The sequence below is a fragment of the Trachemys scripta genome, chromosome 1 (assembly GCF_013100865.1).
Source record: "Trachemys scripta elegans isolate TJP31775 chromosome 1, CAS_Tse_1.0, whole genome shotgun sequence".
Taxonomy (NCBI): Eukaryota; Metazoa; Chordata; order Testudines; family Emydidae; genus Trachemys; species Trachemys scripta.
This window is the reverse complement of record NC_048298.1, coordinates 255,220,834-255,240,906: the sequence shown is the minus strand read 5'-3', so window position 1 is coordinate 255,240,906 and position 20,073 is coordinate 255,220,834. Positions and strand designations below refer to the sequence as shown.

General features: G+C 41.0%; 1 protein-coding gene across 1 annotated transcript in view; it reads left to right on the top strand.

The window, feature by feature from the left end:
* The first annotated feature begins 15,031 nt into the window (after window positions 1-15,031).
* Window positions 15,032-20,073, top strand: part of GPC5 (glypican 5) — a 1,030,278-nt gene continuing 1,025,236 nt past the window's right edge. Inside the window, exon 1 of the mRNA XM_034758271.1 lies at window positions 15,032-15,428. Coding sequence (XP_034614162.1) covers window positions 15,275-15,428 — 154 coding nt within the window. The 5' untranslated portion in view covers window positions 15,032-15,274. The remainder of the gene's footprint in view (window positions 15,429-20,073) is intronic.

The following is a 20,073-nucleotide window of genomic DNA, read 5'->3' as shown; positions in this document are numbered from 1 at the left end:
CAAGTCCTTCAATCCTACAACAAAAAGAGCGTGATGTCCATCTAAGAGCGCTCCTAATGGACTCCGCACTCACTCTGGCACCGGACCAGCAGTCCAATTCCGTGCTGAGCACCATGGCCTCCATGTGCAGTGCTCCTCCAGCACCATCCATGAACCAGCCCTTGTCTCCCTCCACGGCTCCGGTCAAGAAGCCGAAAAAGACTGAGGGGAAGATCTCCTACCTCCTGCAAGGGAAAGAGGGCAGGGGGTGAGCCAAGACCCATGTCGGGCAGCTCCACATCCCCCTTGGGAAGTTGGGCCCCAGCTCAAGTCAAGTGGTGCAGCCCATCCCATGCCTTGCCTGTGACTGGAGCAGGGAAATTGGATCCTGGTCTCCCACCTCCCAAGTGAGTACTCTAACCACTAGACCATAGAGTCACTCTCTTGCTCTATCTCCTTTCCATCCTTCCCCCTGCCCCACCTCAGAATATCCCATAGCACTCAGCAGAATATGGCAGATCCCTTTTCAATTCCTTCTCCAGGTCAGGCAAATCAGGGACATGAACCAGGGCTCTCCCCCATTCTAGATGAGTATACTAACCACTAGGATTAAATTTAGGAGGGAGCTCATCCTCCCCCACTCTCCCAATTTTTTTGGGAATCTCACCTGAAATAGGTAGGGAACTTGACTGCCTACCTCCAATTGGTACCACTCAGTTGAAATCAGTGAAAGCACTCAGATTAGTAGCCCCTGTAACTAGACCCATAGATAAGCACTGTGAGGAAATGGGGAAGGGGGAAAAAAAAAGTGAAAATAAAATCTCAGTATCATCTTCTTGGATCTCTGACCCATTTGAAAAATTTCTAAACCTAAAAAGTCTTATTCCTTTAAGAGAGGGAGAGTTACAGAGAGCTGAATATAGAAAATACATATTAATGTTTTTGCATCTGGAACATTTTCTTTAGACTGATCAATTTTCAATTGAATTTTATTTATATACATCAATAGCATTAATTACTTTCAAAAATTTTAAATACTTAAATTGTTCATACAGTGGGTCATGATGTGAAATATTCCATTACCTATGAATGGAGTACTGCAAATGAGTGAGAAATTTTCAATTTAGGTTTAAGGGATGTTATATGTTGATATAAACAAGCAATCTAATAATTCATTATGAATTAGTTGGTATTAAGGTGATACATGAAAAACAAAATATGAAGTTATTGATAGTAGTACAAAACAGGTATCTAAATTATGTTTGTTTTAGTTTAAATAAAAGTGATAATCGATAACTGAATTTTGTCAAGTCATTTGAAATATACATCTGTTTTTCAAATCTGAAAACTTGACTGTTTAGAGACGGTGTTAACATCTGTTATCAAACAACAAAGAGGAAATGCAGTGTTGACAGTTTATGTATACATTATTTGTCTTCTCAATATATTTTAGAATTTTGTTCGATAAGTCATTATAGGATGGAAAAACTAGCTAGCTGTTGCTCTGTTTGAACAGTTGGTGGCTCCAGTGCTTTTCAGCTGGAACTGTGCATAATGCCAAAACATACTCGCTCAGTTTTAGCTGTACTAGGTGTAGGGGAAGACTGACTTTGAAATTGCACAGGAGTTCATATCAAAAGCAAAAACAAATGTTTTAGAGCAACATTTATTTAATATGTTTACTTTTAAAATTTAAGTGTACTAACATTTTTCAGGATGCTAGACAACTACCTTTTCTCCCACCCATCTATTTTATTCAAATTACTTGGGTTAATGTCTTTATTGTATTTGTATTTAATGCAGAAGGAGTTAATACATGTGGATGCAATATATCTGGCATTTTTCAACTAGACAATATTATTGATGACTGTTTCAAACTGGTAATCTGGATTGTCTCCTAATGCTATACTGGATTTCAACATATCCAAAGTCTACTTCCAATTAAAAATATAAGATAAATATCTGTGGAAGAGAAAATATTTCCGAATAAAGAATAATAGGCATTGCCCCTCTTTCGTTTGTCCCAAACAGTTATTTGTTCATGTGGCGGATAACTTAAATATTTCCATTATGGTATAGCTATTCCAAACCTTCATGCTTCAGGGCACTAAGTTCCCTCATGATCAGAAAGGGACTACTTCTCACTTCCCCTGCTACCTCTTAACCCCCCCCCCCCCCCCCCCAATGGACCACATTGCACAATTGGCCACACACATATCCTGTAACTGATGCTTCATGTAGAGTTTGTGTACATTTTGAGCTGGTAAAGTCCTGTTGCAACCACACTGACAATTTCTATGAAAAATGAACCTAGTAAATTCTTCTGCTAGATTTTACAAGCCAGCACAGGGGCATGGTTCCAACCCGTAGGTAGGAGTTCCCACAGCATCATAGTTAAGCTTACCAAAACCCAGAAGATGTCTTTTGCTTCTCCTAATGTGGATCTCCTATACTTAATTCAGCCAACCAGACTGGCCATGTTAATATCCTGCAATAGTTTTTTGTTTATTAAAAAAAAAAAGTGAAAAACTAGATATCTACCACTCAGAACAATTTGTACCAGGCAGGCCATATAATTGATGAGAGAAAACATTTGCTTCCATTATATATTCCATCTTTTGACATAGTCATGCTCTAAATATAGCTAATTATCACCACTGGCATTCTAACCTCCTCCTTCAAGCTTCACTGCAGCAGGGCTGTTCTATACCAAAGTGACCACTGAGGTTGATATCAAGGGAGATGACACTTAGAATATGTTTACACTGCAAAAAACAACCAACCCAGATCAACAAGTTTCAGAGCCCAGGTCAACTGAGTCACCCAGGACGCTAAGCCTTGGCACCCCTAACACCAGGCTGGAGAGGCTGTCTACTCAGCAAATTTGTTAGATTTGTAGTCTACTGTTTACCTTAGGATTAGATAAATGTGCAATGATTCAAGCTTGAAGTGAGGCACTTCCTATATTCACAACTAGAAAGTTATCTTCCTGTCCCACTCTGGTCAGGGAGCTGCTCCTCTTTGGACGTTTGTGTGAGAAAAAATAGACAACCCCTCTGTCCCTGAAATTCAATATATGTGAAAATGCTACAACTATACTACTCATGGGCTAAAATAACTAATTCACCCAGTTTACAGTGCAAGACACATGGTTCCTGTCTTACTGTGAAGATGGGAAAGTGTTCTTATATACTGTGCCAGTATATAAGTAGTGTAATGCTGTAATACATACCTCCCTAACATTCACTAAATATATTGGGAATAACAGCAGTACCAAATTTACATCAAAAGTTGTGAGCCATATCTACATATACAGCAAAAGCATGAATATACACACCCTAGCTACCTACCTAATACTCATTAGTATATCTGGTCTCCTCCTACTGAGAATGGCCACCTGCAGGATGATCTGGTGCACTCACTACTATATTCACTAGCAGAAAACTTATATGGGCATAGCTATGTGCATCAGGGGTATGAAAAACCCACATCCCTGACCAATACAGAACTCCCAATATAAATGAAGCTATGTCAATAGACTGGTTTTTCTGCTGACAAACCTTACATTTGGGAGGTGGTGTACCTACACGAACGGGAAAAACTCCTATTAGCATATGCTGTGTCTGCATTAGGAGGCTATGCCATATAGCTATGCCTGCAGAGGCTCTGTAGTGTAGACACAACCCTAGTAGTGGTGAAATTTAAATCACCTCTAAAAGAGTGAGTTCTTTTTTCACCTGTTTACAAAACCATGCACTGACATGGTGGGAATGGTGGTTTGTGCGTCTTTGTGTTCACTAGCTCTTATTTTTCGCCATCTATTTTGCAAACCTTTTTAAAAAAAAAAAAAGTTATTTCAGACTCTTGTTTTTGGACAATAGTGATGAGCCTGCTTATACCAGTTGTGAATTTTGCCCATCATTCAAATCATCTTCTCATTGAAGCAGTTATTTCTGTGGCTTTTGGTGATGCTGAATTGAAACAGCAAAAGTGTTTTCTTGTTGCTTTCTGTATTTGTTTTCATGGGGTGTCAGAACCAGAATGAGGACTCAGTTAATGAGAATCACATTTGCAGAAGATGGCAGTCTCTTTAATTATCTGTTCTAACTGTAACTGTCTTGTACAAATTAGAACCTTATCTTGTCTTAGTTTCCTGTGTCAGTCACACCCTATAAGGTAAAATATTTTAGATGTTTAATTTTGATAGTCTCTTAATCAAATAGGAATGAATTAAATGCCTGGAAATGAGACACATGGTATACATCAAAAAGAAACAGGGATTACGAATGTTAATACAAGAATGTTAGAGGCAGTCTCCATGGAAACTGTATAGTTGTTAAGGAAAGACACTTTTCAAAAAGTAAACATTTGATTTATTAGCCATGTTAACAAAAAAGTTATTAAATGAATACATCCTTTCTGCAAATATTTGTTAATGTTACACATTACATTAATGCCTGAAAATATATAGTTTTAGAACTCTTAAGGACCAGTGCAGAATGCTGGGCTTTTAAAGAGTATTTGTTAAAATAACAGCAGTGACCAGTGGGGATTCTCAAAGGCCTAACTTTGAGCAACATGAACTCAGGGTTACGGTGAAAGAGAAATCCCTTTCAGCAGTGTGATCTCTTCAGAAAGGAACTTTCCTTCCAACCATATGAACTCTGATTGCGTATATGCTCAAATATCAAATCCTCCAACCATATGTACTTCAGCAAAAGACCCCACTGCACTTTATCAGGACTGGTTTTAACTTAAAAGGAAATTAACAAAAAAAAACACCAACAATCTATGCAGATGCAAAATTTAGATTTGTGCACATCCTGGAGGTAAAGTCAAAAACAAAATAACCTAATGGACAAAATTTACAATTTTGACTATTATAAGAATGGCCATATTGGGTCCAAAGGTCCATATAGCCCAGTGTCCTGTCTTCTGACAGTGTCCAATGCTAGGCGGCCCAGAGGTAATGAACAGAATAGGTAATCAAGTGACCCATTGCCTGTTGCCCATGCCCGCTTCTGGCAAATAGAGACTAAGGACACCAGCCCTACCCGTCCTGGCTAATAGCCATTGATGGACCTATCCTTCATGAATTTATCTAGTTCTTTTTTGAACCCTGTTATAGTCTTGACCTTCACAATGTCCTCTGGCAAAGAATTCCACAGGTTGACTGTGCACTGTGAAGAAATACTTCCTTTTGTTTGTTTTAAACCTGCAGTCTATTAATTTCATTTGGTCCCTAGTTCTTGTGCTATGAGAAGGAGCAACTAATACTTCCTTATTTACTTTCTCTAAATCACTCATGATTTTATAGACCTCAATCACATCCCCTCTTAGTTGTCTCTTTTCCAAACTGAAAAGTCCTAGTCTTATTAGTCTTCTCTCATATGGAAGCCACTCCATATCCCTAATAATTTGTTGCCCTTTTCTGAATCCTTTCCAATTCAAATATATCTTTTTTGAGATAGGGTAACTACTTCTGCATGCAGTATTCAAGATGTGGACATACCATGGATTTTTATAGAGGCAATATGATTTTTTATTTTATTATCTATCCCTTTCTCAATGATTCCCAACATTCTGTTAGCTTTTTTGACTGCCGCTGCACATTGAGTGGATGTTTTCTGAGAACTATCCACAATGACTCCAAGTCTCTTTCTTGAATGGTAACAGCTAATTTAGACCATCATTTTCTATGTATAGTTGGGATTATGTTTTCCAATGTGCATTACTTTGCATTTATCAGCATTAAAATTTCATCTGCCATTTTGTTGCCCAATCACCCAGTTTTGAGAGATCCTTTTGTAGCTCTTCACAGAGTACCTGGGTCTTAACTATCTTTAGTAATTTTGTATTATGTGCAAATTTTGCCATCTCATGGTTTACTCCTTTTTCCAGATCATTTATATATGTTAATCAGGACTGGTCCCAGTACAGACCATCAGGGGACACCACTATTTACCTCTTTCCATTCTGAAAACTGACCATTTATACCTATCTTTTAACTAGTTAACAATCCATGAGAGGACCGTCCCTCTTATCCCATGACAGCTTACTTTGCTTAAGAGCCTTTGGTGAGGGACCTTGTGAAAGACTTTCTGAAAATCTAACTACACTATATCCACTGGATCCCTCTTTTCCACATGCTTGTTGACCCCCTCAAAAAATTCTAATAGATTGGTGAAGCATGATTTCCCTTTACAAAAGGCATGCTGGCTCTTCCAACAAATTATGTTCATCTAGATGTCTGACAATATCATTCTTTACTATAGTTTCAACTAGTTTGCCCGGTACTGAAGTCAGGCTTACCGGCCTATAATTGCTGGGATCACCTCTGGAGCCCTTTTTAAAAATTGGCATCACATTAGCTATCCTCCAGTCATTTGGTACAGAAGCTAATTTACAGTTAGTAGTTCTGAAATTTCACATTTGAATTCCTTCAGAACTCTTGGGTGAGTACCATCTGGTCCTGGTGACTTATTACTGTTTAATTTATCAATTTGTTCCAAAACCTTCTCTAATGACACCGCAATCTGGGAGAGTTCCTCAGATTTGTCACCTAAAGGAATGGCTCAGATTCAGGAATCTCCCTCACATCGTCCACCATGAAGACCGATGCAAAGAATTCATTTAATTTCTCTGCAGTGGCTTATCATCCTTGAGTGCTCCTTTTTAGCATCTCGATCGTTCAGTGGCTCCACTTGTTTAGCAGGCTTCCTGCTTCTGATGTACTTAAAACATTTTTTGCTGTTACTTTGAGTCTTTGGCTAGCCATTCTTCAAATTCTTTTTTGGCCTTCCTAATTATATTTTTACACGTCATTTGCCAGAGTTTGTGCACCTATTTTCCTCACTGGGATTTAACTTCCACACTTTAAAGGATGTGTTTTTGCCTCTCACTGCTTCTTTTAGTTTGTTTAGCCACGGTGGCACTTTTTTGGTTCTCTTATGTTTTCGTTTGGGGTATACATTGAAGTTGAGCATCTATTATGGTGTCTTTAAAAAGTTTCCATGCAGCTCAGAAAGATTTCACTTTTGGCGCTGTACCTTTTAATTTCTGTTTAACTAACTTCCTCATTTTTGTGCAGTCCCCCTTTCTGAAATTAAATGCTACAGTGTTGGGCTGCTGTGGTGTTTTTCCTGCCACAGGGATATTACATTTAATTATATTATGGTCACTATTACCAAGTAGTTCAGCTATATTCGCCTCTTGGACCAGATCCTGTGCCCCATTTAGGATTAAATCAAGAATTGCCTCTCCTCGTGTGGGTTCTAGGACTAGCTGCTCCAAGAAGCAGTTATTTAAGGGGTCAAAAAACTTTATCTCTGCATCCTGTCCTGAGGTGACATGTACCCAGTCAATATGGGGATAGTTGAAATACCCCATTATTATTGAGTTTATTTAAATAGCCTCTCTAATCTCTGTCACTATCACCATCCTGGTCAGGTAGTTGGTAATATATCCCTACTGCTATCTTCTTACTAGAGCATGGAATTACTATCCATAGAGATTCTAGGGAACAGTTTGGTTCATTTAAGATTTGTACTTCATTTGATTCTACGCTTTCTTTCACATATAGTGCCACTCCCCCACCAGCCCAACCTGTTCTGGCCTTCCAATATATTTTGTACCCTGGAATTACTGTATACCATTGAAAAAAGAAGGAGTACTTGTGGCACCTTAGAGACTAACAAATTTATTTAAGCATAAGCTTTCGTGGACTAAAACGCACCTCATCGGATGCATGCCAAGTTTCTCTGATGCCTATTATATCAATATCCTCATTTAATATGAGGCACTCTAGTTCACCCATATTATTTAGATTTTTAGCATTAGTATACAATTTAAATACTTTAAAAACTTGTTACTTTTTAGCTGTCTGCCATTCCATGATGTAATCGAATGGGACTCTTTTTCATTTGACTGTTTCTGATCAGATCCTACCTGTATCTTATCATTTTCCATCTTTTCCTCCTTACTAGGACATAGAGAATCTCCATTAATAGATTTTCCCCTTAGGGATGTCTCTGTCTGAGCCACGTACTCTTCCGCACCTGTCAGCTTTCCCCCAGCCCTTAGTTTAAAAGCTGCTCTATGACCTTTTTAATTTTAAGGTGCCAGCAATCTGGTTCCATTTTCGTTTAGGTGGAGCCCATCCTTCCTCTATAGGCTCCCCCTTTCCCAAAATTTTCCCCAGTTCTAATAACTCTAAATCCCTCCTCCCTATGCCATCATCTCATCCACGCATTGAGACCCTGCAGTTCTGCCCATCTACCCTGTGTGTGGAACTGGAAGCATCTCAGAGAATGCTATCATGGAGGTCCTGGACTTCAGTCTCTTACCTAGCAGCCTAAATTTGACCTCCAGGACCTCTCTTCTATCCTTCCCTATGTCATTGGTACCTAAATGTACCACAACCAGTGGCTCCTCCCCAGCACTACACATAAGTCTATCTAGATGTCTCAAGAGATCCGCAAACTTCACACCAGACAGGCAAGTCACCATGGGGTTCTCCCAGTCAACCCAAATCCAGCTATCTAGATTCCTAATGATCAAATCCGCCATAACTATTACCTGTTTCTTCTTAATAACTGGAGTTCCCTCCCTGGAGAGTGGTCTTCAGTGCAAGAGGATACCACAACATCATCTGGAAGGAGGGTCCCTAGTATAGGATTATGTCCCTCTACTCCTATTGGATGTTCTCCTTCCCTCAGACTTTCATCCTTCTCAACAGCACATAGGCTGTCAGACCAGGGGTGGAAATATTCTACGGTGTCCCTAAAAGTCTCATCTATGTACCTCTCTATCTCCCTTAGCTCCTCCAGCTCAGCCCCTCTGGTCTCCAAAGCCCATAAACGGTCTCTGATGGCCAGGAGCTCCTTGCACTGAATGTACACACATGCCACCTGCCCGTAGGGCAGGTAATCATACATGAGATCTTGAGTGCAATAAACTGGGTAGCCCCCACTCTGTTGCTGGCCTTCTGCCTGTATTATCATTTTACTCCTGAAGCTATTTCTTTTGTTGTTGTTTTGTTTTTATCAGGGTTTTTTTTTTGGCTTTAAGTTTAAAGGATATTAAAGTGTATTAGTAGTCTGTCCCCCCCCCCACCCCGCCTTTAAACACGCCACTAGGCTCAGCACACACACAGTCAGCCCAGAGTCCCCCAAACAAAGACACCACACGGTATACACAGAAACACAGACAACAAACTTACCTCAAGGGTCACATAATCACAATAACTGAACAAATAATGAAAAATAGCTTGATTTTGAAATGTTTTCTTCTAAATTTCCTCTTAGAGCATAACTATCATCAGGATTGGCCTTGAGGACTAGGTCTCTTCTAGGTTCCTTTCTCTCTAATGAGTAACACCTATCTTCCTTATATCCCTCATAGAGTTAATGAGCCACACCTGCCACAAAGAGTCAGCAGATCTTCAGCAGCTTTATCTCTGATTTAAGCACCTTCTAATGGAGTGGATCAACATAGTAGATCTACCATCCCTCTGCTCTGTTTACCTTGCAACTGCTTCCAGTTATCTGAACAAAATATAAATATTAAAGAAACATTCCCTTTAATTAAAAATCACACTTGTATCTGAAAAAACATTACCTACAATAGCTACAAGTAACAATTGGGGCAGGTTGATTTTTTTTGGAGGGGAGGGGTGTCATTTTGTGCGTTAGACAGAGCTTTGGCTATAGTCAATAACCTTCTCTCTCTCCACTCCCACCAAAATCTCCAGTATAATCAGTAGGTCTGCTTCCCTTATCATTTTGTGAGTATTCCACATGGCAACAGTTGAGACTTAAAACATTATAGATTGGAAAATATTTTTTGTAAAACCACAAAAATAAATAAATAAATAAATAAATCCCAAAGGGATTCCAGGGTAGGGGTAGGACCTGAAACTACTTTAAACTTTTTTTTTTTTAATTACTTTTAAGTGGAGCATGTTTCTATTTTTTTGTTTTTAAAGGCAAAGTAACTTTACATTTGAACTGTCAGGTCCCCACGTTTTCTCACTCTCAAGTGTAATCTTGTGTAACACTGCTATTCAGATGCACTAGATTTTGACAGGATTCAGTAGCAAGCAGAAAAAGTGAGGAGCTGATATGTTTTATAGCTCTCTGATTTTAATTTTTGAGATGGTTTTTATTCTGCACAAGGAAGTGAGGGCAAATTTTTCTTTTTTGAAATTTGCTTTTTAACTATGTGACACAAACATTCATTTACTATTTACGGTTCTGTTTCCCTTTCAGTAATATAAGAAGTTACCAATATTTATTTATTTTCTCATGTCTCAGTCCTGAATATAATCTATGGTATCTATAGAGTAACAGACTTTTGTAATGAAGTGCCAATCTTTCTTTTTTCCTTAACATGAAGCAAGAATAAAGTGGAAAAGTATCAGAGTGAAGACTCAGTATTCAAATGAAGAGTGCATTCTTAACAATTCTATAGTCAGCTTTTAGTCTTCCTATTAAATTTTCCTCCCCCATGTTCACTCTGACATACACATAAAAAGAAGGAATTCTTACATGTTTATAAATATACCATAATCTGCAAATAGGCACACAGCTTCTCCCTAACACTTTACTCACTTGCAAAATTATCCCCTCACCCTGAAATCAGGTGATGAACTGCTGTAAAATTGAGAGGAGAACTGGACCTAATCTTTCAGTTAAACCAAAATTAATAATTCTATCTCCAAGGCAAAGTTATGAAGATGTTGTGGGGGATTTTAGATTAATACAAAATCATTTTCAAATTCAAATACTTAAACAATGGGTACTCGTAATACAATACATATCACATAGAACATGTCATCTTGTAGAAGTGAAGAGCAGCACTTCTGATATCTCTGGGTTGCAAGAGATCTCTAAACTGTTGTATGGTAAAGATAGATAAAAATAAAACTAAAGTTAAAAGCCAGTGAGCTATTCTGGGATCTCTTACAAGCTTTTCTATCAGTGTCTGCAAGTGGTGGTACAACTAAAGTAGGATATAAATATCTGTATCCTCCCCTCCCCTCCTTCCCCCCAGCCTATTTCCACAACTTATTTTATTGTTCCCCTTTCTCAGTTGTCTGCCTTTTCACATGACTGGTGCAGCTGCTACACTTCTTAATTCCCCCTGGTACTTTTTTGTGGTGTCTGGCTATGCCTTTCTTGCTTCCTAATATTTGCTACACCATCACTCCAGCTGCTGGCTAACACCTTACTTTTTCTGGCTTGGATGGAGAATCACTTTCCCAAAGTGATTTTCCTTAACTTCTCTTTCTCTGACTTCCAAAATGAGTATCATTGATTTTAAAATGGATTTGCTCTTATGGTTTCCAGAGAGGGTATTACCAGATTTTAGTAGCAGTTAAAGGTGTGTTGGCTTCTGAACTAAAACATTCTTTTGATGTGCATGATTGAAACTGTTTACTCTAATACAGTGGTGTCCAAACTTTTCTTCTCATGCTACCCTTTTTCAGTAGTGGAATGTATCTGCACCCCCCTGGACTGGGAGCAGGGACTCTGAGTGGGGACCAGTGGCTGAGAGCAGGGTCAGGGCCATGGCCGTAACTGCAGCCTGCGGCTGGGGCCATGGGTGGGGTTGGAGCTGAGCTGGATGGTGCACTCCTCCCCACACATCCCTCTTGGACATACATCCATGCCCCCCTAGGGATGCGCACTCCACAGTTTGGGGACCACTGCTCTAATAGTTCCCCCTTCTTTTCTTTATCCTCCTCCCCCCTTCTAATGGGTATAGACTTTTTACTTTGCTAACAGTCTGCTCTGTAAACTAAAGGACGGGACATAAGAAATTTTATATATTAAACTCAGTGCCCTGACTTAACCATAATAGCAGAACAATGAGATGTCCTCTTCAACTGAAAGGCAACATTGTAAAAACCGATAAAAGGATATCCTTTTTAGATAATGCATGTAGAACTCACTGCCAGAAGACATCACTGAATCCAAGAATCTAGAAGATTCAAAAAAAGATTAGACATATATAGAGATAATGATGATGTCCATAGCTCTGGCAGGTTAGATGAAAAATGCATATTAAGGGATATAAGACTATGCTCCAGTGGTTAAGTCAACCACTGACTGATAAGGGTTAGGAAGAAACATCCTCTCTGGGTAGGTTATTGCATTTTGGCATTTCTTGCACCTTCCTGTGAAATATCTGTTACTGGCCACTATTGGATACTAGACCAGATTGATCACTGATCTTGTTCAGTAAGCACCAATTGAATTAGAGGGGAAAGGAGTAGTGGTCTTCTTCCAAGCTACGCTCACAAAATTATCTCACAAGATTGAGACATTGGTCATAGAAGATTGTGCAGATGTTCAAAACATGATCCTATGTGCTCTCAAGGTTGTGCTGGGCTTCTTGGTTGTGGCTTCTGCACTTGAGGGGTTTGAATACACCCATAGGCTATTCATACTTGTCTTCCTTTCTGTAGGACTCATGCCCTGTTGGATTCTTGGGGTTGGCACCTTCTTGATTGGGAGGGAAAAAAATAAGAGGTGGTACTCTTCTAGGTCTGCCCGTTTGTGGTACCAAAATAAGTTGTCATTCAATAGATTGTGTAGATATTGATAACATAATATTGCATCTTTCTTACATACAGTGAAATAACTAACAATATTGGCTTTTAATAGCATAAATGGCACCTGATGAATTTGCATCTTTGAATTATTTTCACAGGCTCTCTGCAGACTCAGGCAGATATTGCTGCTTCAGTTTACATTTCCAAGGCTGTCTTCACATCAACAATATCAAGATACTTAATTTTTGTTTTTAAATGGAAATTAAGATACTGGAAGATAAGAAGGCAGCTTGGGAGAGGTGCTAGTATGCCGTACTATCATGTACTAGCAACATTCAAGATCTGTTAGTAAGACAATATGTATGTTCCAACTGCGGGCCAAACTATACTCTTGGGATCTCTGAATGGAGGGAGACACAAACATGTTGTGAATCCTTTCCTCTGTGAAGAGCTTATCCATAAACCTGAAGAGCTGTGAAACAGAAAGGAGGGGGCAGGGTAGAGTCCCAGGCAACCAGAAGAAGAATGTGAAAACAAGCCCACGTGCTACCCTGGTTCTACCAGCAGGTAAGAGCTAGGGAGGCTATAGCAATGGACCTCCAAGGGAGTCATGCTGGCAGAGTGCAGAGGGTCCAGCGCTTCTAAGTGTGAGTAGCATCTGTAAGCCTTTGGAGTATGGGGGGAAATCCCTACTCCACCCAATGGAAGAATAGACAAAACTCTTTAAGGAGAAGGAACCTCACAAAAGCCCTCATTCGGGAATGTGGTCAAATACGTGCCTAACTGTAGGCATATGAGTAGTTCCACTTAAACGTGATTCCTCACATGCTTAAAGTTAAGCACATGCTTTAAATACTGTGCTGAACTGAGGCCTCATCTCTACCTAGCCATGTAGTTCTTCAGTGTCCTGCAGCATGACATTATTTATCCTTAATGTAATGGATTATTCATTGTTTAAAAAGCAAAATATACTAGTTTTAGTGCATTTTATTTTCCCTCTCAATCTGACTCCAATTTATCACTTTCTTGCTTTTTCTTTCTTCTACTTCTATTTTCAGCTTTTTATTTTACCTCATCTGCCTATTCTCCCTAAGAAACATTATTTTTAGCTGATTGTAATTCAAACCCAGAAAATTTATTCTGTATAACCTCTCCTTGACATATTTTCAATTGTTTGATTAGGACAGAAATGTTTAGTACATAGCTGTATCCCTAAAATTGCAGGCTTAGAATAACTTTTCTCCCCTTGTGTTCATAGCTGTGGTCACTTTGTAAATAATGAATAACCTATTACATTTCTTACTCCGTAATCATAACAATATTGCAAGTTACGATTGAGGTATTCTAGCCAAATCTTTGGGTAAACCTTGAACAATATCTCTCCATATTAGGATTAACTGTAATCAGTGCTATTAGTCCTTGCTTTCATAAATATAAAATCTCTTTCAAAATCTTACAGGTCTGGGTAAGGATAAGCCATTGAAGACATGAAGGTTTTGAAAGAAATTCACCATTAAAGATAAAAGATGTCATGCCATAGGACACTGAAGAACTACATGGCTGGGTGCTGGAGGATATAAAGGATGCTCCCCCTTTTTAAATATGAATTGTCTTCTCTTTTCAGCTTCCATTTTGATCTTGTTCAGTGAATCGGGATTTAAAATAATGTATTTAATCATTCTCTGAACATTGAAATTTTGTAGGGATTTTCCTATTATCCCAGCCTGTGAACAGAATCTGATTTTAAAAACAAACCTCTGTGCTATTTTAAATCAAAGCCAACCATTTAAGCATATTTTTATCTTTTTTAACTGACTTATAAATCTATGATTACTACAAACAAAGAGGGTAGAGAAAAATATTTTGTTTTTTTTCACGTTTGTTTTCTTTGTGTACCTGACAGCACTGTACTACACTGTAAACTCAGTATAGGCAAATAGCAAAAAAAAAGGATAAAGAAAACTTTTTTTTTTTTTTTTTTTTTTTTTTGAAAATAGGAAGTGTGATTTGCAAATGCACAGCAATTGTCAGGACCCTTGAAACTACTTTTTTCTTTCTAAAGCCTTAGGAGATTTCAGGTTGAAGGTGTCCTGTGAAGTGTGCTCTACATCCCAGTCTGTAGCAAATCTTTTAATCTTGAAGCCCTGCAACGAACTCCAACTAATGAAGCTGCTTTCATCTCTACAGGTGCGAGTGGAAATTGGAAGGCAGGCGTTAACTCCCAACGCCACTCCGAGGTCTGAGACGCAGAGGGAGTTGCATAGTACTGCAGCAATGTTGCCTTGTTGGAGCAGGGCGTTTGGAGGGTGTTGCACCCTAATGCTGATGAGGTCAGTCGGGGGGGCGGTGGTTTGCTGGGAAGGCGGGGCAGGCTGCAGTACTCGGGTTTCTTCTCTCTCCTGCAGCACAGAGGTGCCTGCTGTAGCACCGGACTCGGTGCGAAGTCGACCGTGCCGCCTGTGTGACAGAGGCAGGGACAGCGGGCGGTTCCCTCAGCATCCCCGCTCCCGGGGAGGCGGCGGCGGCGCCAGGTGGAAGCAGCTCTGAGAAATTCTCCCTCCGCTTCCTGCTCCCGCTGCTGCGGGCAGCTGTGGCTGCAGGTTCCCGAGTGGCAGTTGTTGCTGCCGGACTCGACTTCTCCCACTCCGTGCGTGCGTGGCAGGGGACGGGCGGCTGCGGGTCAGGGGGCTCTTGGGGCAGTTTGTACAGTTGGCTGGAGAGCTGCTGCGCCGCCCGGAGATGGGGAGGCAGAGCCTGCGCTCGGGCATCCTCCTGTTGGCGGCTCTGGTGTCTCTAAAAAGCGAGAAGCTGCCAAACTGCGAGGACGCTCGGAAAGTTTTCCAGCTACGGCAGATCGGCCCCGCCAAGGGGCTGCCGGAGACCCCGCGGGCAGGTAAGAGCGGGCTCCTCTCCGCAGGGCACTGCTGCAGGGTGTGCCGCCCCTTGCCCCGGGAGAGCCAGGGCTCCTGCACCCGGGGACGCAGCATTTCGGGGCCGTATAAGGAGGGGCTGGCAGCGGGCGAGGGATCTGAACTGCATGGGGCAGGAGTACCGGGCGGGCCCCTTTTCGGCCCGAGTGGGCGGCTCTGCTTTCGGTGGTGAGCGGCAGGCGCTGGCAGGGCTGTGCAAAGCCCAGACTCCCGCAAGCAACTTCCTGCGGGCGGGCGGGCTCCCTCCGTAGCGCTGCTGTCCTATCCCCAAAGAAAGTGGCCCGCCCGGCCGCTCTCCTGAGGTTTTCTTTCTGGACAGCGGTGTCTTGGCTGCGGGAGGCTGGGAAACGGGGCGAAGCAGTGCGGGCAGGAGCAATGGTATAGTAGCGCTCCTGGACGGATGGCTGGCTCCTCTTGTCCTTTCCTCGGGCAGGTGGCGCCACCTTTCTCTTGGGGAAATGCTGAGCGAGGGACTCCCGTGCCCCAGCTCACCCGCTGCAGGTTTTGAAATGGTGCTATTAGCTGTGGTTAGTCAGAAGGGCTAATCTCAGGAGAAGGCATGGGTGAAAGATAGTGATCAGCCTTCCATATGGGCCGATTCCAGCCCAGGTTTGCCCAGTGTAACACTGCAGGGGTTGATAATGGAGAGGGTGTATGTAGGAGCTGACCCACTGCTGCATCAGGGATGGAGAAAACAATGCCCAGGAGAATTTATAAACGTAGAACTCCTGGGTTTGACAACAAATTAGGGTGACCATATTTCCCAAAGTGAAAACAGACCCCATGTGGGGCTGGCCCATGGGGTGTGCCCTTCTCTCCTCCTCTCCTCCTCCCCCCTGTGTGGGGTTGGCTCAATGGGGCCCTGCCACAGCGCCGCTCGCCTGACCTTCTCCCAACATTCCTCCATGCGCCCCGGGGGACGCCCGTCGTTTTTTTTTTAGGGAGGGGGGGAACTGGGCATTTTTCTGATGATAAGGGATGTCCTGGACTAGACTTAAAAAGGGAACAAAATGGAACGTATGGTCACCTTGCACCAAATCCAAGTGACGGGGCTTTTTTTGTGGGAATGAGACTTTACAGGGCACCAGCAACTTGGAAGGAAAGGAAAGAAACAAGAGAACTCCTTACTCCCATCCCTCTCACTCTTTCCCTGAAACATCCCTTACTGGGGATGGATGGTGAAATACCATGTTTACATGGGGTATTTGGCCAGCCACTGATGTAGCTTCACCAGTGAATATACCCAGTGTAGACTGGGGAAAATCACTGTGAGCCATGACTTGGATCTGTGCAACTCAAGCAATTTCAGGCAGTTAAACTTTGTCAGTGCAAATAGCAGCTAGTTGCCTACCCAGCAATGGCTGTAGGTGGGGCAAATCCCACTGTAAGTAAGGTGCTAGTTAACTTACAGTTGCAGGTACCTCTGTTAATACACTTTGCATTTGCATTACAAATGAAAATTCATGAGATTCCTGTGATGAATTGAAATGACCCACCCTTGCGAATAAATGTGGTGTGAGTATCTTTACTCAAGTGAATAGTTCCATTGATTTCAGTGGTACTACTCCCACAGGTAGAACTACTTACGTATGCCAGTGTGCGCAGGGTCAGGAACTTAGACATATGAAGATTGACTGTCACGGGTACAGTCTCACAGAAAATGTTTTCTATAAAAGGGGAAGCTGTGATTAAAAATTTTTAAAATGGTGATAGTTTCTTCTTGTTCCCAGGCCTGGTCTACCCCAGAAAGTTTTAAAAACATAGTTATATCAGTTAAGCGGGAGTGTGTGGGGGAAATCACATCCTTAACTGACATAGCAATGCTGGCAAAAGCCTGACTGTAGTTATACTGGCAAAAAGTCCTTTTGCTGATGTAACTTATTCTGTTTGGGGAAGTAGTTTAAGATCTAGTTATACTGTTAAAAGGACTCTTTTGCCTATATTAACTGCATCTTTGCGAGGGGTATTTACCAATATAGTTCTTCGGGTGTATCTATACTGGCTAATCCTTTTAAGTGCAGGCAAAGCCTAAGGGAACTTGTTTTCTTCTCCTTTACTGAGGAAATGAAATTAGTGGTATGGTGTACCTTAGACTTATGCCTAAAATCTCATTGTAATATTTAGTATTTTAATACTCCAATAAAGATAGTTTGTAAACTATATTGATGGTAATATTAAGAATGGGCTAAGCCTGAAATATTTATGGAATTATAGTACTTTCATTTAAATCTTAGCTTCCTATGAAATGTGGAAACATAAATCACATTCCTTTAAATCTCATTAAATAGTTACAGAGGGTCCTGTGGCACCTTTGAGACTAAGGCTAGGTCTATACTACCCGCCTGAATCGTCGGGTAGAAATCGACCTCTCGGGGATTGATTTATCGCGTCCCGTCGGGACGTGACAATCGATCCCCGAATCGGCGCTCTTACTCCACCAGCGGAGGTGGTAGTAAGCGCCGCCGACAGAAAGCCGCAGGAGTCGATTTTGCCGCTGTCCTCACAACGGGGTAAGTCAGCTGCGATACGTCGAATTCAGCTACGCTGCGATACGTCGAATTCAGCTACGCTACGTAGCTGAATTTGCGTATCTTAAATCGACTCCCCCCTGTAGTGTAGATGTACCCTAACAGAAGTATTGGGAGCGTAAGCTTTCGTGGGTAAGAACCTCACTTCTTCAGATGCAAGTTGCTCCCAATTGTTGCTCCCAGCAAACTTATGCTCCCAATGCTTCTGTTAGTCTCAAAGGTGCCACAGGACCCTCTGTTGCTTTTTACAGATTCAGACTAACACGGCTACCCCTCTGATATTAAATAGTTAGTTTCCTTAGCTAGAGCTTGTATTGTCAGAATGTAATGATAAAAAAGATGGACAGATCATTTGGAAGGGCATATTAGAGATAAGCTTTGTGGGTTTGGTTCAAGCCTAACAACTCTCCATCTAGGGGAATTTGGATCTAGATCCAAACCTTGTAGCTGGTGTGCATCTCTAGTATTGCTTATTTAGATAAATGTGAACAATGTCAGGTTTTTTGAGATCTTATCAGTTGTAACCATATTCTCCACATTCCCTAAACTAACAAAACTGATAAATCTTCTCCACTACCATAATTCAATTGTAGAATATATTCATGTATATGATGAAACATAGTAGTGCCATTTTTCTCTTAATAAGTGCAATTAAGATGTTTGATGTAGAGGTTTCTTTCTCACTAACCTCACACTTTTCCCCCTGCCTGTAGAAATGCTTTGCTAACACAGTACTTAATAATTTTCTTCCTCCGTCTTCTTTATCTCCTCCATCCAACATAGTTATTTTGGATTAGGAAAGTAGGAAAAAGTTCCCTTCAGAACTTATGATGATGTCCCAACAAGTGATAGTCCGGCAGAGGGTGGGAAACAGTTTTACAGTCAGCAAAGGGTTTCCCTCTCAAGATGAGTTTTATTACTATAAAGACAGATTGTCAAATACCTGTATCCAACAAACTGAATGCAAATTTAAAATAATTACCTCTCTGGTGAGTCTCCATGGTGTTTTCAAGGATATATAGGCAAATAACTGTGGATAAAAGAATATACAATTAGAGATGTCAAACAAGAAAAGAGAGAACTGGAAACAATGAGAAATACGCTAAATGATAGCTGTGGGTTGATAGGACAAAATGTCAAGAGAAAAGAGACATAACTTTCACACTTTATACAGTGGGTTTTAGTCTTAATGTTTCAAGGTTCACTTTCTGGATAAGCAGTTAGGAATAGACCTTTTGGTAAAGCTTTTCTGACAATATATAGAAATATGTTCAATATATACTGCTCAGAGTTGGTAAGACAACTCCCACCTGTTTATGCTCTCTGTATGTGTGTATATATATCTCCTCAATATATGTTCCATTCTATATGCATCCGAAGAAGTGGGCTGTAGTCCACGAAAGCTTATGCTCTAATAAATTTGTTAGTCTCTAAGGTGCCACAAGTACTCCTGTTCTTCTTTTTATCAGAAATGTGTTTTACTGTTGTTGAAAACAGTTTGAAGCATGTATCACTGGATATTATAGTATGCAATAATAGCAGTATACAAAGTTATGGTTGAGATAACCTTTTGGATTAAAAATGTAATGGTGGTTCTCAGACCAATGTAGAATATTTCAAGAGAGTGGGGAGGGATTCATAGATTATAGGACTGGAAGGGACCTCGAGAGGTTATCGAGTCCAGTCCCCTGCCCGCATGGCAGGACCAAATACTGTCTAGACCATCCCTGATAGACATTTATCTAACCTACTCTTAAATATCTCCAGAGACGGAGATTCCACAACCTCCCTAGGCAATTTGTTCCAGTGTTTAACCACCCTGACAGTTAGGAACTTTTTCCTAATGTCCAACCTAGACCTCCCTTGCTGCAGTTTAAACCCATTGTTTCTGGTTCTATCCTTAGAGGCTAAGGTGAACAAGTTCTCTCCCTCCTCCTTATGACACCCTTTTAGATACCTGAAAACTGTTATCATGTCCCCTCTCAGTCTTCTCTTTTCCAAACTAAACAAACCCAATTCTTTCAGCCTTCCTTCATAGGTCATGTTCTCAAGACCTTTAATCATTCTTGTTGCTCTTCTT